This window comes from Nicotiana tomentosiformis, chromosome 12, assembly GCF_000390325.3.
Source record: "Nicotiana tomentosiformis chromosome 12, ASM39032v3, whole genome shotgun sequence".
In the NCBI taxonomy this organism is placed as follows: domain Eukaryota; kingdom Viridiplantae; phylum Streptophyta; class Magnoliopsida; order Solanales; family Solanaceae; genus Nicotiana; species Nicotiana tomentosiformis.
In genome coordinates this window covers 58,103,932-58,126,617 of record NC_090823.1, presented here as the reverse complement: position 1 = coordinate 58,126,617, position 22,686 = coordinate 58,103,932, and the positions used below count along the sequence as shown (strand labels likewise).

Sequence of the window (22,686 nt, the reverse complement as noted above, 5' to 3'; positions counted from 1 at the left end):
AGGTTACAGTCAAGAAAAGGTATCCACTACCGCGTATTGATGATCTGTTTGACCAGCTTCAGGGTGATCAGGAATTCTCAAAGATTGATTTGAGATCGGGGTACCATCAGGTGAAGATTTGGGATTCAAATATTCTGAAGACTGCTTTCAGGACATGATATGGTCACTATGAGTTTTTGATGATGTCATTCAGGGTGATCAATGCCCCAGCAGCATTTCTGCACATGATAAACTTCGTGTTCGAGGCATATCTTGATTCTTTCATCATCGTGATCATTGACGACATATTGGTGTACTCTCGCAGCCGTGAGGATCATGATCAACATTTGAGGATCGTTCTCCAGACCTTAAGGGAGAAGAAGCTATATGCTAAATTCTCTGGGTGTGAGTTTTGGCTTGATTTGATGGATTTTTTGGGCTATGTGGTGTCTAGGGAGGGGATTAAGGTGGATCGGATAAGGGTGGAGGCAGTTTAGAGTTGGCCCAGACCATCGTCTTCTACTAAGATCCGGAGTTTCCTAGGCTTGGCTAGGTATTATCGTCATTTGACCAGATTGACTTAGAAGGGTGTCCCATTCAGGTGGTCCAGAGTGTGAGGAGAGCTTTCAGAAGCTCAAGACTGCCTTGACCACAACTCCAGTTCAGGTTTTGCCTTCAGCATCAGGTTCTTATATAGTTTATTATGATGCTTCACAAATTGGCGTTAGATGTGTCTTGATGCATAAAGGTAGAGTGATTGCTTATACTTCACGTCAGTTGAAGCCCCATGAGAAAAACTACATAGTACATGATTTAGAGTTGGCTGCCATTGTTCACGCATTAAATTTGGAGGTACTATCTCTACGGCGTGTCTTGTGAAGTATTCACAGATCGTTGGAGTCTACAATACTTGTTTAAGCAAAAGGATTTGAACTTGAGGCAGCGGAGGTGGTTAGATTTATTAAAGGATTATGATATCACCATTCTATATCATCCCAGGAAGGCTAATGTGGTGGTCGATTCCTTGAGTAGGAAGGCTGAGAGCATGGGGAGTCTTGCTTATACTCTTGTTGGAGAGAGACCGTTAGCATTGGATGTTCAAGCTTTGGCCAATCGATTCGTGAGGTTGGATGTTTCAAAGTCTAGCCGGGTTCTCGCTTGTGTTGTGGCACAGGCATCGTTGCTGGAGCATATAGAGGCTCGCCAGTTTAATGATCCTCACTTGTTGATTGGAGATGATGGTGTTATGCAGCTTCAAAGCAGGATTTGTGTTCTGAACACTGATGGGTTGAGAGAGTTGATCCTCGAGGAGGCTCACAGTTTTCGCTATTCCATTCACCCAGGTGACACGAAAATGTACTGTGGCTTGAAACAACACTATCAGTGGCAGAAGATGAAGAAAGATATCGTTGGTCATGTCTCTTGGTGTTTGAATTATCAAGAGGTGAAGTATGATCATCAGAAATCGGGTGGGAGAGATTGGAGATACCAGAGTGGAAGTGGAGCGCATCACTATTGATTTTGTGGTAGGCTTACCATGAAATAGACTGAGTCCCGGAACCAAGTCGATATCCTTGTCGGGTGGAATACCCGGCAAATCTGTAAGAAACACCTCTGAGAACTCACTCACCACCGATACAGAATCCTTAGAAGGCACCTCGGCACTAGAATCATGGATATAGGCCAAATACGCCAAACACCCCTTCTCAACCATATGTCTAGCCTTCACATATAAAACCACCCTGCTAGTGGAGTGATCAAGAGTACTTCTCCACTCCAATCGAGGCAATATCAGCATGGCTAACATCACAGTATTGGCATGGCAATTCAAGATAGCGTGATACGGGGAAAACCAATCCATACAAAGGATAACCTCAAAATCCATCATATCCAATAACAGAAGATCAACTACGGTATTGTAGCCCCCAATAGTGACCAAACAAGAGCGATAGACACGGTGCACCAAAATAGAATCCCCAACGGGTGTAGATACATAAACATGAGTATCCAAAGAATCACGAGACATGACCAAATATGAAGCAAAATAGGCTGACACATACGGATAAGTAGAACCCGGATCAAATAGAACTGATGCATCTATATGATAGACCGGAACAATACTTGTGATAACCGCATCAGATGACTCCGCCTCAGGTCTAGTTGGAAATACATAGCAACGGGGTTGAGCCACACCAATCTGGCCTCCACCTCTTGGATGGCCTCTCCCCGATTGGCCTCCACCTTTAGATGTCTTCCCTCCACCTCGGGCTATTTGATCCCCGATTCTAGCTAGCTGAGCGGGCGGTGGAGTAATCGGTGCCTAAATCATGGCATGAGTACCCTGTTGTGGCATACTGCTCTGAAGTCTGGGATAGTACCTCCTGATATGACCCATACCTCCACACTCAAAGCACTCTCTCTGCTGGCATGACTGTTGAATTTGAGACTACCCTGACGGCCCAAATAACCACTATGATAGCTCTGAATCGATGGTGCACCGATGGGAGCTGAAGGTGCACTGAATGTTAACTGTTCTGGATGAGACCCATAAGAAGCATGACTTCCCGAAGCACCATGTGATACATGAAGCGCTGACTGAACTGACCTGATAGGGTGGCCTCTACCAAATGAGGCACCACTGAAACCACCAAAATGATGAGGCCTCTTCTCAAAGGCCACCTCTACATTCTGGCCACGAATCCTCTCGATCCACCTAGGAATCTCCAAAACCTGAGTAAAAATAAATCATCCTCGGTCTCTCTGCCATTTGTAACTTAATATTATATGTAAGGCCATCTATAAACCTACGCACTCTCTCCCTCTAGGTAGTGATCAAGATAGTTGCATGGCGTGATAAATCCACGAATCTGGTCTCATATTGAGTAACGGTCATGCTAACCTTGTAAAAGTGCTCAAACTGACTGTGGAAGTCCTCTCTTTGAGTGGAGGGAATGAACTTCTCTAAGAATAATTGTGAGAACTGAGTCCAAGTGAGAGGAGGTGAACCTGCTGGTCGGCCCTGAACATACACCTTCCACCACCTCTTGACAGAGCCATGCATCTAAAACACTGTGAAGTCAACTCAGTTGGACTCCACTATACCCATGTTGTGCAATATCTCATGGAATCAGTCTAAGAATTCCTAGGGATCCTCAAAAGGTGTACCAACAAAGTGAAGAGGAAATAACTAGGTGAACTTGTCGAACATCTTCAGCCCCTCAGCTAACATTGTAGGTCTCTCCCGGCTATGTAGCAGCAATAGACTGAGCCTCCCCAACTGGTAGAAATGCTGGGGTCTAATACCCATGAGCCATCTGCTCTGGAGTGTGAGTGGCAGGAGTCTAGGCTCCTCCCTCGGCCTGAGAAACGACTGGTGCTACAGGAAATACACCAGCCTGGGCCACACTCTCCAAAAGACCAACCAGGAAGACTAGGGCGTCGTGAAGCACTAGGGTGGTAATGAAACCCTTTAGGACTTGAGTTGGTCCTACTGGCACGGGTAAAATAGGGATCTCCTCATCTTGCTCGATCTGAGGCTCGACAACAGGTGTTGCTGCGCCTGCTCTAGGCTGAGCTCTAACTCTGCCTCTGGCTTTACCTTGGGCCCGACTCCTATCCATTGTAGTGGCTGGAACCTGGAGCTCATGCTCTTGATCAGCTATGGATACCGTACATTTCCTCCCTATATGCGATATTTTAAGAAAAGAATGATTCAAACTCAGCAATAGAATAAAGTCGCACGATAGAGAAAGAAAGAAAGTGAAATTTCATAAAGCCTTATATCCTCTAGAAGATAAGTACAGAGATCTCTGTACCGATCCTCAAGACTCTACTAAGGTTGCTTATGACTTGTGAGACTTAGAAAATCCAGTGCTCTGATACCAACTTGTCACGACCCAAAATCCCAACCATAGGGCCGTGATGGCACCTAAAATTCGTTTGCTAGGCAAGCCAACATTTTCTAAATGATTAATCACTTTAAAAATTTTAAAATAAGATTATTGAGGAGATAAAGCTGTAAAACATGAAATACATAATAAAATCCATACACGCCATCTAGTCTAATCCCAGAAACTAGTGTCACAAGTGCATGAGCGGCTAACGGTACTACAAACAGTGTCAAAAATAATAATACAATTGTCCGAAATGAAATAAATTGTATAGTAGATAAGAAGGGGACTTCAGGGTCTGCAAATGCTGTGAAGCTCTACCTCAAGTCTCCTGATGAAATATGTCCGGGAAAATCTCTACTAAGCGCCGCTGGAACCACCACCAGAATCTGCATAAGAAGCGCAAAATTGTAGTATGAGTACAACCGACCCCATGTACTCTGTAAGTGCCGAGTCTAACCTCGACGAAGTAGTGATGAGGCTATGACAAGGCACTCACTATAAACCTGTACGAGCATAAGTAGAAAACTATAACAGAATAGAGTAACAACAATTAACATGGAAACCGGAATAAGAAATACACAACAGAGGGCCCCAGAATATCACCTATGCTCAGTTTCACCACATAACATGGAAACGGAACCAACAACCAAGAACTTTCATAATATAGCTAATATGTTGTAGCGTGCATCTCGATCCCATATAACATCAATACCATTGCAGCGTGTAATTGATTCCATATATAATCTCAGTACCGTTGCGACGTGCAACCTGATCCTAATATCATATCAATATCACTGCGGTGTGCAACCTGATCCCATATATACATATTATAAAACTACATCTAGCTACGGTATATCTTACAACATAACGCAAAAGGGAAATACACGAATAAAGCCTCAAGTTAATTCATAATACATAGTGAAGTGAAGTAAGAACAAGTAAGACTAACGAACAAGTGAAGACATAAGACAAGTACAAACGTCTATCAAATAACATGTAAAGACATAGAGCAAGTAAAGGCTGATAACAAATGAAGGTGTGTATACATAGAAGCATATAACAAATAGAGGCACGTAACAAACGAAGGCATATATTGAACAAGAAAAGGCATGTAGCAAATAAAGCATGTAACAAGTGATAACATAGAAATATATAAAGGCATGAAATAAGTGAAGACAAACAATTAAGTAGCCCATTCAGCATGCTCAACCCATGAAAACGTATATACATTCGTCACCTTACATATACGTCGTCCCCACATATAAATCATGTACAAATAGATGAATCAAGCCCTAATTCTCTCAAGTCAAGGTTACCACGATACTTACCGCTTTTCTAAATCAAAAAAATAATCAACCACGAGTTTTCCTTTAGAATAATCCTCCAAACTAACTGAATCTATCCAAATATCATTCAAACAATCCAAAACGAGTTTTACAAACTACCAGCGAATGAAAAAGGTTCAATCTTTAAGTAAATTGAAAAAGTCAATAAAAGACAACCCCGGGCCCACATGATCAAAATTCAAGATGTTGACCAAATTCCATTTACCCATTCACCCCGAGCCCAGATACGTCATTTGTTTCCAAATCCGACCTCAATTCGAGGTCTATATTTTAATTTTATAAAATTCCTAAATTCTACCCAAAACCCCCCAATTTCTACCTTGAAATTTCTAGATTTGATGATAAAATTCATGAAAGAGTAATTGAAATTGATTGAAAACAAGTAAAAGTTTCTTACCAATGAATTTGGGAAGAAAATCTCCTTCAAATATTGCCTATATGGAGTTTAGGGTTGAAAAATAGTGCAAAATGAGCTAAGTCCCGATTTTTTCAACTTTTACCCAGCTGAAGATGTTGCAATTGCAAATTCTTGTTCGCAATTGCGACCATCACAAAAGCGAACCATTGATCGCAAATGTGATCAGGGTCCTAACCAAATAGTGGTCGCAAAAAACGACATAACCTTCGCATTTGCGGACATGCCCTATCGCAAATGTGTGTCCACCTTTGCATTTGTGAAGACTACCTAGCCCAGGCCCCCGATCGTATTTGCGATAAATCCATTGCAAAAGCGATGCCCAGAAGTTTGCAATTTTATCATCTACTTAGCATTTGCGAAGATCATAGTCCCTCTCCCGTCATCGCATCTGCGAGGCCGACTTTGCAAAAGCGGGACCCGTAATTGTGAACAGGTCATCATAATTGCGAGACTTGTAGACCTGATGTACCAGATCCCTAATAGCAGACTTTCCTAAAATGCATCTGAAACACATCTAAGCACCTTAGACTTCAATCCGAACATTCACATAAGTGTATCAGTATCAAACAAACTCGCTCGCTCACTCAAATCCTGAAAACAACCTCAAATATCAAGAATCAGTTATCAAAATTCTAGATTTTCAACTTGAAACTCAACTTTTGCCAATTTTCACATATTGTGTCGAAACTTCCTAGGGTCACTTGTGATATAAACATGTGTACAAGTCCAAAAAAAATATGAACCTACCAAAATTGTCCAAATACCGATACGAGATCATTTACCAAGAACGTTGACCGTGGTCAACTTAAGTTATTTTTAAAGCTAAAAATCATATATTTTTAAAACAAATTCACATATAAACTTTCCAAAAAATGACATAGACCATGCACGTATGTCATAAATTATCAAATAAAGCAACAAGAGGTCTCAGTACATAGAAAAGGGAGCTATTATTCAAAACGGCTTATCGGGTTGTCACAGCATATGACCTCTTTACGTGCGTTATGAATTTTTATATGGTTTGATGCATTGCATTTAACATGATAATATATGACTCTTTTATTATTTGATGATTTGGTTGTGAGCGGGTTTGGTGCAAGTTATATTATTTGAATATGTCTAATTGGTAGAGTTTGTTTATTACCCTATCTCAGTTGTGCACCTTTACTGTTGATAATCTTTATTCTGTAGTTGTCTTTCTGGAATATTTTTTCTTATTATACATGTTATTGAGCTGCACAGGTTCTTTAAAGTAAGTATCTTTTGACTTAAAAATCTCGTCACTACTTCTCTGAGATTAGTCAAGATACTTATTGATTACATGAGGTAGGTTGTACTCAAACTATACTTCTGCACCTTGCATGCAAATTCTTGGAGTTGAGCTGTTGCGGATGATGAAGGTAGGCATTGATGTTGTAGCTGCATCCCAGCTTCGAGCTACCATTTGTTCATGGTAGAATAGCATCTCGTCTTTGTTTATGTAACCTTCAAAGATATGTTGTATATACTTCTTTTACCAGCTTTGTAAATCTATTTTTTCGAGACTCGTGACTTGTACTACCAACCTTTAGGGTAGTTGTATTGAATTCTATTATAAATTTATTAATATACTGATGATTTCTCATTATACTAGTAATTTATACTCTTTGACTAACCTAGCGGGTTGGATTAAGTGCTATTACGACTTGGTGGGGGGTTTTGGGTCATGACATCTATAGCTAGAGGATTGTTGCTCATACCTATTAGCTATCTATTTAATCCTTGATAGTGAAGGCTCAAAGATAATGCATGAGGAGAGAAGTGAATGTAGCTTCAGCTATCAATATTTCGATCAATGAAATAATTTTGGACGAATTGCACGGGATAATCGTAACATCGGTTGACCACTTAGTTATATTTTCAAGTGTAAACTACTATAATAGTCAGAAGATGAATCTCAATATAAGAAATATGATATTTCTTATTATCGAAAGGTTTCATAGTGACAAGATTAATCTTTTAAATTTCAAGTAATCAAGAGATTTGAATGCAATTTTGTGAAATTCATGATAAAATATCTCTTTAAACGGTGATATATTGATATAAATGTCATCTTGCTTCATACTCTCCCCGGTCTCTTTAAGTGATTTTAAGGGTATGGCACTCTTCACTTAATAACATTAATAAAGTGAGCTTGTTATAAAATATTAAATTATGGTAGATGTCTATAACTCCTAAAGGAGTAATACCCACTACTCTTCTCCATTACTCCATAAATTCTACTATATCACTACTTATGGTTATAACTCCCACACCTCCATAACCATCCCCATGATCTGCCCCGTGATCCCAATGATTAATACCATGTTCAAAATAACCTTATTGTAAGCCTCTCTATATCTCTTGTCTATTTTCTTGTTTTATATTGTCACTTTAAGTGTAATGCTCTGGCCGATTATTTTACTTTCTAAATCCGTGTTCCCCTATTAAGACTCCCAGTATGCGAGTTTACTATTTTATGACTTGCGAGGATGGTTGGTTTGGTTTTGGAAGGGTTCGGATAGAATTCGAAACACTTGATTCCTTAACAGTGACCTAAGGTGTCCAAGTTTGACTTTAGTCAATATTTTGAATAAACCACCTCGGAATCGAAATTTGATTATTCCAATAGGTTTGCTTGTTTATTATAGATTTCGGCGCGTGTTCGGATTGATTTTTGGGTGATCCGGGAGTGTTTCAGCGCTTAATGTTGAAAGTTGGCACCATAAACGTTTTAGAGTTTCTTAAATTTGGTTTGAAGTAGACTTTGGTGCTATCAATGTCTGTTTGTGATTATGAGCTTGAGAATAGGTTTGTATGGTGATTTATGACTTGTGCACAAAATTTAGCGTCATTCCGAGTTGTCTAAGTATGATTCATCGTGCTCGGAGCTAGTTGAAGAAGTTTGAAGCTCATAAGCTGATTAATTTGGTTTTAGGGTGTGATTCTTGGTTTTGATGTTGTTTTATGTGTTTCGGGGCTTTAAGCAGGTCCATATTATGTTTGTGAACTTGTTGGTGCATTTGGACGGGGTCCCTGGTGACTCAGGTGTATTTCGGACCACCCGGAGTTAAGTAAAAAATTGCAAAAATTCTGCTGCTGGTTTCCTTCTTCGCATACACGGAGGAAGCCTTGAATTCGCAATGAAGGAATTGGGCAGGGAGACATTTGTTCTACGCATTCGCGAAAATGGGGTCGCGATCGCGATGCTCTAGGGCGACTAGCCTTCACGTTCGTGGTCATTGGGTCGCATTCGGATAGTGGAAGGCCAGCTGGGGAGGGGCCAAGCTAATAGCTTTCGCGTTTGCAAAGTGGAGCTCGCATTCGCGAAGGGTAGGGATGGTTAGCCTTCGCGATCGTGAGGTTCCTATCGCGTTCGCGAAGAATGTTTTCTGGGCCTTGTCAATCTTGCCTTCATGATCGCGAAGATGGGATGTCTGGGCAGTAACTTGTCTTAAAAACGGGACTTAGGCCATTTTCTTCATTTCTCACATCTCTTGGCCAATTTTAGAGCTCTTGGAGAGGGATTTATCATCTAGCATCCTGAGGTAAGTAATTTCTACATAATGTGAGTTTAATACATAGTTGGGTAGATTTTAAAATAGAGAAATTGTGAAATTTTGGGACTTTGTTAGAAAACCTAGGGTTTTAGTAAAAAAGGATTTGACCACGAAATTGATGTTAGAATTGAGTAAAACTTATATATTTGAGTTCATAGGGTCTTGAGTAACATTTATCTACAAAAATTTCGGAATCCAGGTACGTGGGCCCGGAGGTGACGTTTAGGAATTTTCTAAATTGGCTTGGGAAATTACTCTAATAGTTAAATTATGAACTTTTGAGCATATATTGACTAGTTTGTATGACCTTTGGCTAGTTTCGGATTGCTCAGAATCGATTTGAGGTAATTAGTCGGTGGAAGAGCCGAGTAGTGAACTTGAAAGCAAGGTAAGTCTCTTGCCAAACATTATAATAGGGAATAAAGCCCGTAGGTGTTTAAATCGTTATTTGTTAATAATTATGGGTGCTACATACGCACGAAGTGATGAGAGTCCGTACGTAGCTAAAATCATGTTTATGTCCGGGTAGACTTAGGACTTTATCATACAATACTTGTATTATTTGAACTCAACTTGCTAGTTTAATTACTTGAATTTATAATTGAAATTCGATTAGGGATTATGTTAGACCGAGCTTTGTTACTTTGAGTTTTGGCGGAGTATTCGATTGTTGATAGAAAATCGGTCTACTTTATGTTCCTATCATGGTGTTTTAAATTTATGTCCCGTAGTCCGAAGAGTTTCCCTATTCATGTGGATCGGGTCGAAAATATATATATATATATATATATATATATATATATATATATATATATATATATATATATAAATGAGATGCATCCATGGATCGAGTCGTATGACCTCGGTGGTGTATGTACATGATTATTATGGATCGGGCCGTACGAACTCGGCATAACTCATGCGTAATATCGCTAGAAGTCCGATTATACTTGATATTTCCTTCATGACTTGAGAATTGATAGTTACTAGATGGATCTTATTTGTTGATATTGACATGTGATAATTGGAGATTTTAAATTGATATTTTGTTAAAGAATCACATTAATTGTCGCTTATTCCATTGTTACTGTTGTATTTCATGCCTATTTATTATTCCTGCACTTTATTTATTGACTACTAGTAATTGTCGATATCGACCCCTCGTCACTACTTCTTCAAGGTTAGACTAGATACTTACTGGGTACACGTTGATTTACGCACGCACACTACATTTATGCATAAATTGTGCAGGTATTGAGGTAGGTACATCTGGTATCCGCTCGGGGGCGCATCCACATTATCCGGAGACCTAGTGGTGAGCTGCTTCCCATGCTCCGTTCTGCAGCGCCCGGAGTCTCCTCCTTGTTGTATTTACTATTTATGTCTATTTTATCTTACACAATAGTTATAGGAGTTTTGTATATTCTACTAGATTGCTTGTGCACTTGTGACACCGGGTTTTGGGAATTACTAGTAGATGTTTATGGTTTTTCCTAACATTATTATTATTTAATTTTATGTCTTATTTATACGTTGTACCATCATGATCTTTTATACTTAGTTTCTTTATTAAATAAATTTCATGATTTTAAAAGTAATAAAATGAATAATTAAATTGATAGTTCAGGTTGGCTTACCAAGCGGCGACATTGGGCACCATTACGGCCTATAGTCCAGGCCTAGTAGAGTCTTGCGGATTGGTGTGGAGACATCTGTACTTATATTCGAGAGGCTATAGGGTGTTAGGAAAACTTCTCTTTATTCATCTCCTATCGTGCAGTCGATGTTATGCTAAGTATCTTCTCTTATTCTCTCACAAATGGTGAGAACGCATGCTACGGTTGTACCCGGCGGTAGACGAGCTGCTCCCCCAGTTGTTAGAGGCCAAGGCAGAGGTCGAGGGAGGACCACAACTCCTGCTAAAGGACGAGGGCGTCCTAGAGTTGTTGTTGTAGCACCACCAATAGATGCAGTTGAGGACCCTATTATTGAGGAGCAGGAAGAGGCGCGTGCAGTTAAGCTGACCCCGGCGGATTTGATAACTACACAGGGATTTCAGGAGTTCATGGGCCGTATGCTACGTTCATGGATTCTATAACTCAGGCCGGGCTATTTCCCGCAAATCCGACCACATCACAGGAGGGAGGGGGAGCACAGACCCTTACCACTCAGGCTCCAGGGAATGCTGCTGCCATTTATCAAACCCTAGGTTCACTACCTGCGGGCGGGGCTCAGCCAGTTATATCGGCTTTACCAGAGCCTAAACCAGCCGCGACCATTGAGCAGCAAAAGCAGCTGGACGGATGGACTAGGCTACATCCTTCTTTATTTGGCGGTGAGTGGCATGAGGACCCACATATGTTCATTGATCATTACAGGGACAAGATGCATAATATGGGATTATTGGATTCTAATAGGGTGGACTTCCCCACATTTCAATTGGAGGGTAGGGCGTGTAGATTATGGAAGTCTTATCTCTGTAGCAGGCCAGCAGGTTTACCTCCCTTGACTTGGGGCCAGTTCACACGCCTCTCTTTGGAGAGGTATATTCCACTCTCTTAGAGAGAAGAGTTACGGGGTCAGTTCGAGCGGCTCCAGCAAGGTCATATGTCTGTGATCGATTATGAGGCGAGATTCTCTGGTTTGTCTTGCCATACACTTATGATACTCTCCACAGATACAAAGAGAGCACGGAGGTTTATTGCGGGCTTGCATTATGGTATCCAGGTTACTATGGCCCGAAAGGTTGAGATGGGATTTCTTACTAGGAGGTTGTGGAAAGAGCTCGAAGGATCGAGGGTATCCGCAGCCAGGGCCGATTGTATATGACGGGGGAGAAGTTGCCTCAGAATTTTGGCAGATTCAATGGCGCCCCGTCTGGGGGCAGAGGTCAGTTATGAGAGGCTAATCTAGCAGGCCCACGTATTCAGCACCACCGGCTGCTCGGGGTGCTCCGGTGCAGCCCTACTTCAGCGTCATTCTAGAGAGTACCTACCATCCACTAGCTATTTAGGGTTCCTCCAGTGGGTATTCCGGTCACCAAGGTCTGACTCAGGGTCAGCAATATTCCAAACCGAGAGGTTGCTACGAGTGTTGGGAGCTTGGTCACATGAGGAAGTTTTGCTCCAAGCTTCGGGGCAAGGAAGTACAGCACTATTTGCTGCACCACCTGTCCGACCGGCCAGAGGTAGAGGGCAGGTGGGTAGGGGTCGCCCTAGAGGTGGAGGCTAACCAAGTGGAACTCCGGCTAGGTTCTATGCCTTTCTAGCCAGACCAGATACAGTAGCCTTAGACGACGTGATCACATATATTATTTATGTCTGCAGTAGGGATGCTTCGGTACTTTTTAATCTAGGATCTACATATTCATATGTGTCGTCTCTATTTGCTCCTTATTTGGATGTCTCTCGTGAGTCCTTGGATGTTCCTGTGTATGTGTCCACTACAGTGGGTGATTTTGTTGTTCTAGATCAGGTTTACCAGGCCTGTGTAGTGACATTCTTTGGTTATGAGACCAGAACGGATCTTCTGTTGCTTGAAATGACCGACTTTGAGGTGATTCTAGACTGGTTGTCTCCGTACCATGCCGTACTTTATTGCCATGCCAAGACTGTTACCTTAGCAATTCCAGAGTTGCCTATATTGGAGTGGAGGGGGTTCATCTATTAGTACATTCAGTCGGGTTATCTCTTTCTTGAAGGCTCGACACATGCTCGAGAAGGGTTATTTGGCCTATCTAGCTTATGTTCGAGATACTGTTGTGGAGACTCTCACGATTGATTTAGTGCCCGTGGTGCTGGAGTTCTTCGACAGATTTTTGTATGATCTACTAGGCATGCCACCAGATCTTGATATCGATTTCAGTATTGATTTTGCCCAGGTACCCAACCTATCTCTATTCCATCATACCGCATGGCTTCGAAAAAGTTGAAGGAACAACTTGAGGAGTTTCTCGAGAAGGGGTTCATCAAGTCGAGTATGTCTCATTGGGTGCATCAGTATGGTTTGTGAAGAAGAAGGATGGGGGTATGCAAATGTGCATTGATTACCACCAGTTAAACAATGTCACTATCAAGAATAACTACCTGTTGTCGCACATTGATGATTTGTTTGATCAGTTACAGGGTGTTAGGGTGTTCTATAAGATCCACTTGAGGTCTATCATCAGTTGAAGATTAATGTTTCAGATGTTCCGAAGATAACTATCCGGACTAGATTTGGGCACTATGAGTTTCTAGTGATGTCCTTCGGCTTGACTAAACACCCCAGCGGCATTTATGGATTTGATGAATCGGGTGTTCATGCCATATCTTGAATCATCTATCAGTCTTTATTGATGACATATTGATCTACTCGCGTAGTATGGAGGAGCACGAGCAACATTTGAGGGTTGTGCTTCAGACCTTGCGAGAACAGAAACAATATGCTAAGTTCTCCAAGTGTGAGTTCTGGTTAGATTATGTGGCATTCTTGGGGCATATTGTATCAGATGAGGGTATTAAGGTAGATCCCAGGATGATCGAGGCAGTTCAGAGTTGGCCTCGTCCTACCACAGTGACCGAGATTTGGAGTTTCTTGGGGTTAGCAGGTTATTATCATCAGTTTGTGGAGGGTTTCTCATCTATTGTAGCTCCTTTAATTAGATCGACCCAGAAAGGTGCTCCATTTAGATGGTCCAATGATTGCGAGGCGAGCTTTCATAAGCTCAAGACCGCATTGACTACAACATCGGTATTAGTATTGCCCTCCAGTTCAGGGATGTATACTTTATATTGTGATGCTTCACGCGTTAGCTTGGGTTGTGTATTGATGCAGGAGGGGCGAGTTATTGGATAAGCTTCACGTCAGCTAAATCCCATGAGAAGAAATATTATGTACATGATTTGGAGTTGGCCGCGATAGTTCGTGCTCTCAAGATATTGAGGCATTATCTTTATGGAGTGTCGTGTGAGGTCTACACTGATCACAGCGGTTTGCAGCATTTGTTTAAGTAGAGGTACCTTAATCTAAGGCAGTGCAAATGGCTTGAGTTACTGAAGGATTATGATATTACTATACTCTTTGGGCAAGGTGAATGTGGTTGCGGATGCCTTGATCAAGAAGGCTGAGAGTATGGGTAGTTTGGCATAGACATTCAGTCCTTAACTAACAGACTTGTGAGGTTGGATATTTCAGAGCACATTCGAGTTCTTGCATGTGTTGTGGCTCAGTCATCTTTATTTGAGTGGATTAAGGCTCATCAATGCGATGATCCGCATTTGCTAGTTCTTAGAGAGACGGTGCTATGGGGTGGTTCCAATGAGGTTACTATCAGTGATGATGGTGTTCTACGGCTTCAGGGTTACCTATGCCTTCCTAATATTGATCGCTTGAGGGAGATGATTTTAGAGGAGGCACACAGTTCGTGGTATTCCATTCATCCAGGTGCTACGAAAATGTATTGTGACCTGAGGCAACATTACTGGTGGTGGCGGATGAAGAAGGACATAGTAGAGTATGTGGTGAGATGTCTAAATTTCTAGCAGGTTAAGTATGAGCACCAGAGTCCAGGTGGCTTACTTCAGCAGATGGTTATACCGGAGTGGAAATGGGAGCGCATCAATATGGACTTCGTAGTTGGGTTGCCGCAGACGTTGAGGAAATTTGATGTCGTTTGGGTCATTGTCGATAGACTGAGCAAGTCAGCTCACTTTATTCGAGTAGTGACTACGTACTCTTCAGAGAGGTTGGCCCAAATTTATATTCAAGAGATTGTCTGGTTGCATGGTGTGACTATTCCATCATTTCAGATAGAAGCCCTCAGTTCACTTCACATTTTCGGAGAGTAGTATAGAGCGAGTTGGGTCCCCGGATAGAGCTCTGTACGGCCTTTCATCCGTAGACCGACAGGCAATCGGAGCGGACCATTCAGATTCCAGAGGATATGCTCAGAGCATGTGTGATTGACTTAGGAGGGAAGTAGGATCATTTCTTACAATTGGACGAGTTTACTTATAACAACAGTTATCAGTCCAACTTTGAGATAGCTCCATTTGAGGCCATGTATGGCCGGCGATGTCCAATAAGGCTAGGTTATATGGTACTGATTTGGTAAAGGATGCCTTGGATAAGGTAAAGTTAATACAGAAGCAACTTTGCACAGCTCAGTACAGACAGTAGAGTTACGCGGATCAGAAAGCGCGTGATTGGGCGAGAAGGTGCTCTTGAAAGTCTGGTCGATGAAGGGTATCATGAGGTACGGAAAGAAGGGCAAGATGAGTCTGAGGTTCATTGGTCCATTTGAGGTGTTGGAGTGAGTTGGAGAGGTTTCTTACATGTTTTCTTTTCCTCCCAGGCTATCGGGAGTTCATCTGGTTTCCACATGTCTATGATCGGGAAGTACCATGCCGACATGTCTTCAAATTGCATAGTAATGTGCAATGCTTTGTTGTGGCTCAATTCTTCAAGTGGAAACGAATCTTTGTGAAAAGTAATTTTATGACTCTCATGGAAACAAAATATCAATCTACCATATCAACAGTTATACAAGAAACCATCCCCAAATACAAATGATGCAATGTCCTCAATGCAACTAAACAAAATAGAGTAAAACGGTGGAAAGTGCTCCCTGAATACTGCATCAAGTGCTCTCCTCTCCGTCGGACACAGTTGGAGCCTCCTCCTCTTCCTCAGACCACTGGACTGGAGCATCATCATCATCTTTTGGCTAGGTCAATGGAACTGACTCTTGAGGCTTTAGAACATTCCACAGCCCCTTCACGCCCTTCCACATGCGGGTGAAGAATTTATCTCTCTTCTTCTCCCTCTTCTTCATCCTAGTGTGTGCAGCTGCCAGCTTTAAATGAGAAGTACTCAAAGTACCGTGCGCCGTGGCCAAATCTGTGTATGCTTTCTCTAACTTCTTAAGGTGATCCCCTGCTTCTTCTGATCATCAAAATACTTTTGAAATTCTTTCTTTGAGATGCATACAGAGGGTCCCTCAAATGTCTCCGCATGTCCCTGTGGAAGGCCAGCTACTAGGTCACGAATCAATCGCATTTCTTCAGAGAGCATAGCAAATGGTCCTCCTGCAGAAGATAATGGCTGGCTACCTTGGTCGACCTGAGAAGAAGATTCCAACTTTCTCTTTTTGCTTTTCATGGCGTTGCCCTCTCCTCTTTTCTTCAATGGAGCAATAGGCTTTCCCGGATCTATCCAGTTGTCTTTCGGATCCTCCTCAACCCCTGCAAGCTGGAATAGCTCAGTGATGAGAGATGGGAACATCAATGATTGACCATCCTGCCTCAGATAATCCCTCAGATCATTGATGAAAATCGCACCAACATTGAGCCGGATATCATTAAGAATGGAAGCAATCATTTGAGCTGTCAATATTGGTACATTCCATATATTCTCCGCGGGAGAGATGCGACTGCATATGATAGCTAGCCATATCTTTGCTTCGGCAGTGAATTCTTTGGATGTGATCATTCTCTTTTCAGCTGCCCATGGAACATCCTCACCAGTGCACAATTTGGAGACCAACCACTTGCCTGAGGCACAATCCTTCTCACAGAATAATGCCATGTCATGGTCCTGTAGGTGATAGATTCGATTCACAGCTTCAGCTCCGAAGTTCACCATTTTGCCACAAATCCTCATGATTGGATTTCTTAACATGACGGCCGGAAGATTCGCATAAAATTCCTTCACCCATTGCTCATTTTCTTTGCAAGGCTGAGGGGCAAAACATGTCCATTCCATGGCCACAAGCCTCTAATCGAACTCGGGAAGATATTCAGGGACCTTTTCCATCAATATACCACTTTCTAGGAGCAACTTCTTCGAAATCAACTCTGCATAGTACCGTTCTTGGCATTCCAATGACAAGAATCGGTGTTAGTCATAGTTCTCCTCAATTTCCAAAGGGTTGTAATGCGCGGACTCAGCAAAACTAGCGCTCATTTTTAGCTTATGGTACCTACAAACAAAGGATTGGAGTGAAAACGCGATATGGGTATGAAATATATTGTAAAATGAGTCAAATACGCCAAAGAGATGATTAGACAGTCAAAACCCAGCCTTAGAAAAAAATTAGAATTTTCAGTTCAGCAGAAGTCTGCTCTCTGACGTCACAATTGCGACATTTTCCTCGCAATTGCGAAGGTAGAAGGAATCTTCGAAAGTTGCAATTGCGAATCAATCATCGCAAATGCAAAAATTGCCAAGTCTGATGGTTTTTGCAATTATGGTAGCCTCTTCACAAATGCAAAATATTGCAAATGCGAATAGGCAATCGCAATTGCAATGCCATCGCCCCCACGAGCCCTTCAAACCCAGAACAGTTCAACCCCAAAATTTCGAAAAAAATCACACTATTAAAGAGTCCAATTAGTTTTTAGGCATACAAACATGCAATAAAGTTCAGACACAACCACGAGTTGAAGAATTTTCAATGATTCGGCCAAGAATTTCATTCGGGCCTTTCATCAAACAGAATTTAAGCACACAAAGTCACTCCTATTTTAAGAAAGTTATGGGTACTCAGACTTCCCCATTTTTCAAGCAAAGAACGAGGCTCACACTATCAACCAATCTCACCCAGAAATCAGAACACATTTGAGCTATGTTTCAAATAATTTCGTGCAGAAGAGAGAACCCATTTGAACCCTAACTGTTGAGAGATAAATGAGAGAAGAAGAAGAAGAAGAAGAAGAAGAAGAAGAAGAAGAAGAAGAAGAAGAAGAAGAAGAAGAAGAAGAAGAAGAATAAGATGCTACAAATCATGATGAGCACGAAGAGTAAGCTTCCACACCTTGATACTTGCAATTAGGAGTGAAAAATGGTGGAACTTGAGAGTTGGGAGAGTGAGGAAGATAGTGGTCGTTCAATTTTAGAGCCTCAAAAAATATTTGGTATTTTTGTTAAGTGTTCAGAAAAACCGCTTATAAAGGCCTCAAAGGTCGCAATTGCAACAGAGAGCTCGCAATTGCGAATGGTAAAAAGTCAGCAGGGTTCGCAATTGCAAGTCTAACTTCGATTTGGCGATGATCTCCCAGTTTGCATAAATGTGACAACTGAGGCCTGGACAGTTATTTCTTCATTACTTAATCTTCTTGCTTGTTGTCCCAGACACTTCCAAACTTCCTGAAACTTGGTAGATTGATCATGAATAATAAAATAAACTATTCTAAAGAGAAATTTTGAAAAACAAAATAAAAATTTTAAAAATGACTAAAAACTTGAAAACGATGGGTTGCCACCCACCAAGCGCCATAACGTCGTGGCACGACGCGAGTCAGCTATACCACTTTTCTCTCCACTTGGAGGATATGAATTGGGCACCCAACTTGGAATCAAGTTTGTGACCACGAGGGACGGGGGGTGGTAAGTTGATGAAAAATCAAAACTTTGATTTCTTCATCTTGACTTTGTTCTTTGCACTCCCACATGGATTCAATTCTCATATCACCATACAAGTCAAAAGTTGAAAAGTGCTTGGAATGAGATATCAAACTCCCAACTTCCAACTTTTTCCAGATTTTGACATCCTCTTTTTCCCCCGGATTATAGTCAATTTCAACCATCTTTTTAACTACACCGGTTGACTCTAATTCTATTTTTTTTTGGCATCACCAACAAGCATGGAGTCGATTGGAGGATGTTCAATTCTCGATTCCTCAAAATATAGATCATATTCTCTCTCGAAGTTGGACTCTTATTGACCTCTTTCCACACTCTCAAATTGGTAGGCATAATGAGCCTCAACCAATGATTTCATTTGGTCTTTCAAAGTGCGTAAGTCTCATCATTTCGATTTAGTGCTTGTTTTAAGTCTTCGAGTGCCAAGTTTTTCTTCTCCTCATTTTCAAGAATGGCCTCCAAAATGAGCATTAACCTCTCATTTTGAGCATTTGAGAGTTATTCTTGAATTGGATCAAGTGCCAAAGAAGGATTTTTGGCTCTAACCTCTAAGGAAGATTCTGGGCTATCATTCAATTCGGAGGCTTTTGGGACCTCTAAAGCTTCAAGCATTTCTCCCATTTGTGAGTTAAACCTTTGAAGCGCCAAATCATTTTGGAGACTATTTTTCAAAAGCTCCTCCGAGGCATTTTGCTCTTTGTTTCCTCCTTCAAGTAGGCATTCCATCATGAGCTTGAACTCTCCATTTTGACCATGATCAATTTCTTCCACTTCCATATGCCTATAGTTATCATCAAAAAAAGTAGAATCATCAAAGTGGGGTTTCGGGGAAGGGACGGACAAATAATCACAATTAGCCCAATGACCATTTGACCGCCACGCCTATCACATATGCTCCACTCATGGGTTTGGGATTGTGCGCATAATCCGCCCCCGGGAGAATTTAAATAATTTTTCCATGAGTGTGGTCCTCTACAATAAGGACAAGGGTCATCAAAAGTATGAACAACTATCATCCGACCAATTTTCATTACATGATGCCATTTTTCAAAAACAATGAAAACAAACAAGAAAACAAATAAGAAAATAATTATACAAATATTCACAAGTTTAGACCAAAGCACGTACGCTTATTTCTCAAACAACCTAAATGTGCCAATTGTTCCCCGGCAACGGCGCTAATTTTGATGACGTCGAATTCACTACTAAAACGTAAATGGACACGGTCGCATGCTATATAATATACCCAACTATGAGTCGAGGTCGAATCCCACAGAGAATAATATGTAGGCGATTACGCAATGTAAGAGAATTATCGCGTATTATGCTAAGCCAAACACTTAAAAGGGTGATTGTGAAAATATTATAACTAAATGCGAAAATGTAAATTGACCTAGAAAGTAAGTAAAATGATCAATGGCTACAAGCATGGTTACAAGAAAAATTACACTCAAGTAATGATTCATTGTATTTCATGATTTTACAAATATGAGAGAGTTTATGTTAATTAGCCTCGGGTAATAATTCTTTATTAGCTTCTTCCGAAGACTAACAAGATTTTCTAATTGAATTATTCCTAAAATAATTAAGGGGTTAAGCACACCCGATTATGGCTACAAGTAGTTCGATCATATCCCTTTGTAGGAGATGGGGACATGCCTAAACTCAAAAAGGATGTAGCTGAGCTCATGTTGGAAATGCATAAGATGCAAAGACTGGAGTTTGACCTGACTACCCTTCTCCCGGTGGAGGGGGAGCATGGCACTGGCACGTCCCAAATACCAAGCCTTGATTTGGAGTTCACAAACCTCATCTCAGCAAAGGAGGAACATAGTACTAACATCTCACAAGTTCTGGGACCCGATGCACACACCGATGATCAGTCAGACGAGTAATCTGTAGAGTCTCATGAGGAGGCGGATGAGGAGCAGGTCTTTAAGGAGGGTGATAATCAGAGGTACAATAGAGGCAAACAGGTTGTTGTTTCTACAGAGGAACAAGGTGAGGAGGAGGCGGATGTGCGACAGCTATCACACATTCCCTTGCAGATATTGTTGCCATTCTTTTGTTGTGTGGAATTAGAGTAGGGAAACGGGCATGAGAGAGAATGAGATGAGGGTTTAATACTTGAGGGGGTTTGTGATGCAATTCCCATCACAAAACATCTTCCGTAGTCACAAAAGTATTTTGCGATTGTTTAGTACCTAGGTGGTGTGTAATAGATGTGCGACTCACTCTACGGTCGCAGAACTATTTTGCGGACCGCAAAAGTTGACTTTTTTACGCATTTTAAAAGGCCAGTTTTCATGATGGTCTGTTGATGTATGCGACCAGTTTTCTGACAGCGAACCCATTATGCCGTCGCATAACAATAGTTGAATCTCAGTTCACTTTCCTTCATTTTCCCTCTGCTTTTGCATCCCATTTCTTAGCATTTTGAGTAACCTGTACTCTAAAACACGCACGTCAAACTATTCAACAATTACAAATAAACCTACAAAGGTAAAAATCTAACCAAAAATGTTACCAACACATGGGTTGCCTCCCAAGAAGCGCTTGATTTAACGTCGCGACGGAATGGTGTTGCCCCATTTTGGCTAATCAGTGGTGGAGGTTGGTACATGACCATCTTTTAGCTTGAATTGTTCTACTAGTTGCCGTTCTCCAATGGTTCTAAGATAACGCTTCACCCTTTGGCCATTTACTTTGAAGGTACGAGTCCCATCTTCGAATTCTAATTCAATAGCGCCATAGCAAGACACACTAACAATTTTGAATGGGCCAGACCATTTGGATTTGAGTTTGCCCAGAAATAACTTCAACCTTGAGTTAAAGAGTAAGCCCAAGTCATCTGATTTGAATTCCCTCTTCAAGATCTTCTTGTCTTGAACAAACTTCATTCTTTCTTTATACATGGCTGCATTCTCATAGGCATGGAAACGGAACTCTTCCATCTCATTGAGTTATGTCATCCTTATATTAGCAGCTTCAGCCCAGTTAAGATTTAACTTTTTCAACACCCACATGACTTTTTGTTCAAGCTCCACTAGCAAGTGAAAATCCTTAACAAAAACCAACCGAGAAGGTGAGGTGCCAGTGGGTGTCTTAAATGCATTTTGATAAGCCCACAATGCATCATCTAGTTTTCTTGACCAGTTGGTCCTGTTTGCATTAATAGTTTTTGCTAGAATGTTTTTAATCTCTCGGTTGGATATTGCAACTTGACCGCTTGATTGAGGATGATAAGGGGTGGCCACCTTGTGCTTAACTTCATATTTATCGAGCAACCCTGCACAAGCTTTGTTGCAAAAGTGAGAACCACTATCACTAAGGATGGCCCTTGGGGTTCCAAATCGGGTAAATATGTTCTTCTTCAAGAAGGCGGTTACAATTCTTGCCTCATTGTTTGGCAAGGAAACTTCTTTGACCCATTTTGAGACATAATCCACTGCTATCAAGATATATGTCATGTCGTAAGAGCTTATGTTACACCCTATATTTTCGTACGTAAAAATGCGTCGTAAGCAAACTAATGTAGGACCAAAAATGAGATAATATTTAAAAGTATATAAAGTAAGTTAATCATGTTACCTCTGAGGTTACAAATATTGAAGATCATGAACAACAAGTACAAAGAGGGTTGGACAGTTCAGAAGCTAAAGCAATTGAAGAAAATAATGTTTCGTCGAAAGTCGACAAGTTGGGAATGTTATAACATATACCTTTGGGGTGAGACTAGGGTGCTTAACATGATAAGGAGATTATGTTATGATTTATATTAGTCGTATGACATCCATGTGTTATGTTTTGAAGTCAAGAGAGTTGTGGAACAAAAGTCATCACAAGTTACATTCATAAGTTTTACTGAAACTTTGGGTCAAATATAACTGCGATTTTCTCCCAATATACTTAGAGTTATGGGGTGTTCCACCCATCAAATTAAAGATCTATGAGTCTATTTTCCAACGCATTAAACCGTTTGTCAATAAGACATTGGAGTAGAAAGATATGGGCATTTGTGCGATACTGCGCAAGCTGCTAGGTGACAAGTAGGTGTGTCACCTACTTGC

The 22,686-nt window shown here is 41.2% G+C and overlaps 2 protein-coding genes across 2 annotated transcripts; one reads left to right on the top strand and one right to left on the bottom strand.

Moving 5' to 3' along the window:
- The first annotated feature begins 1,024 nt into the window (after window positions 1-1,024).
- Window positions 1,025-1,498, top strand: LOC138902695 (uncharacterized). Its single transcript, XM_070190584.1, has one exon. The coding sequence runs from the start codon at window positions 1,025-1,027 to the stop codon at window positions 1,496-1,498; it is 474 nt and encodes a 157-aa protein (XP_070046685.1).
- A 20,081-nt stretch (window positions 1,499-21,579) lies between these two features.
- On the bottom strand, window positions 21,580-22,086 carry LOC138902694 (uncharacterized). Its single transcript, XM_070190583.1, has one exon. It carries the CDS (start codon window positions 22,084-22,086, stop codon window positions 21,580-21,582), a length of 507 nt encoding a protein of 168 aa, XP_070046684.1.
- Window positions 22,087-22,686: the final 600 nt, after the last annotated feature.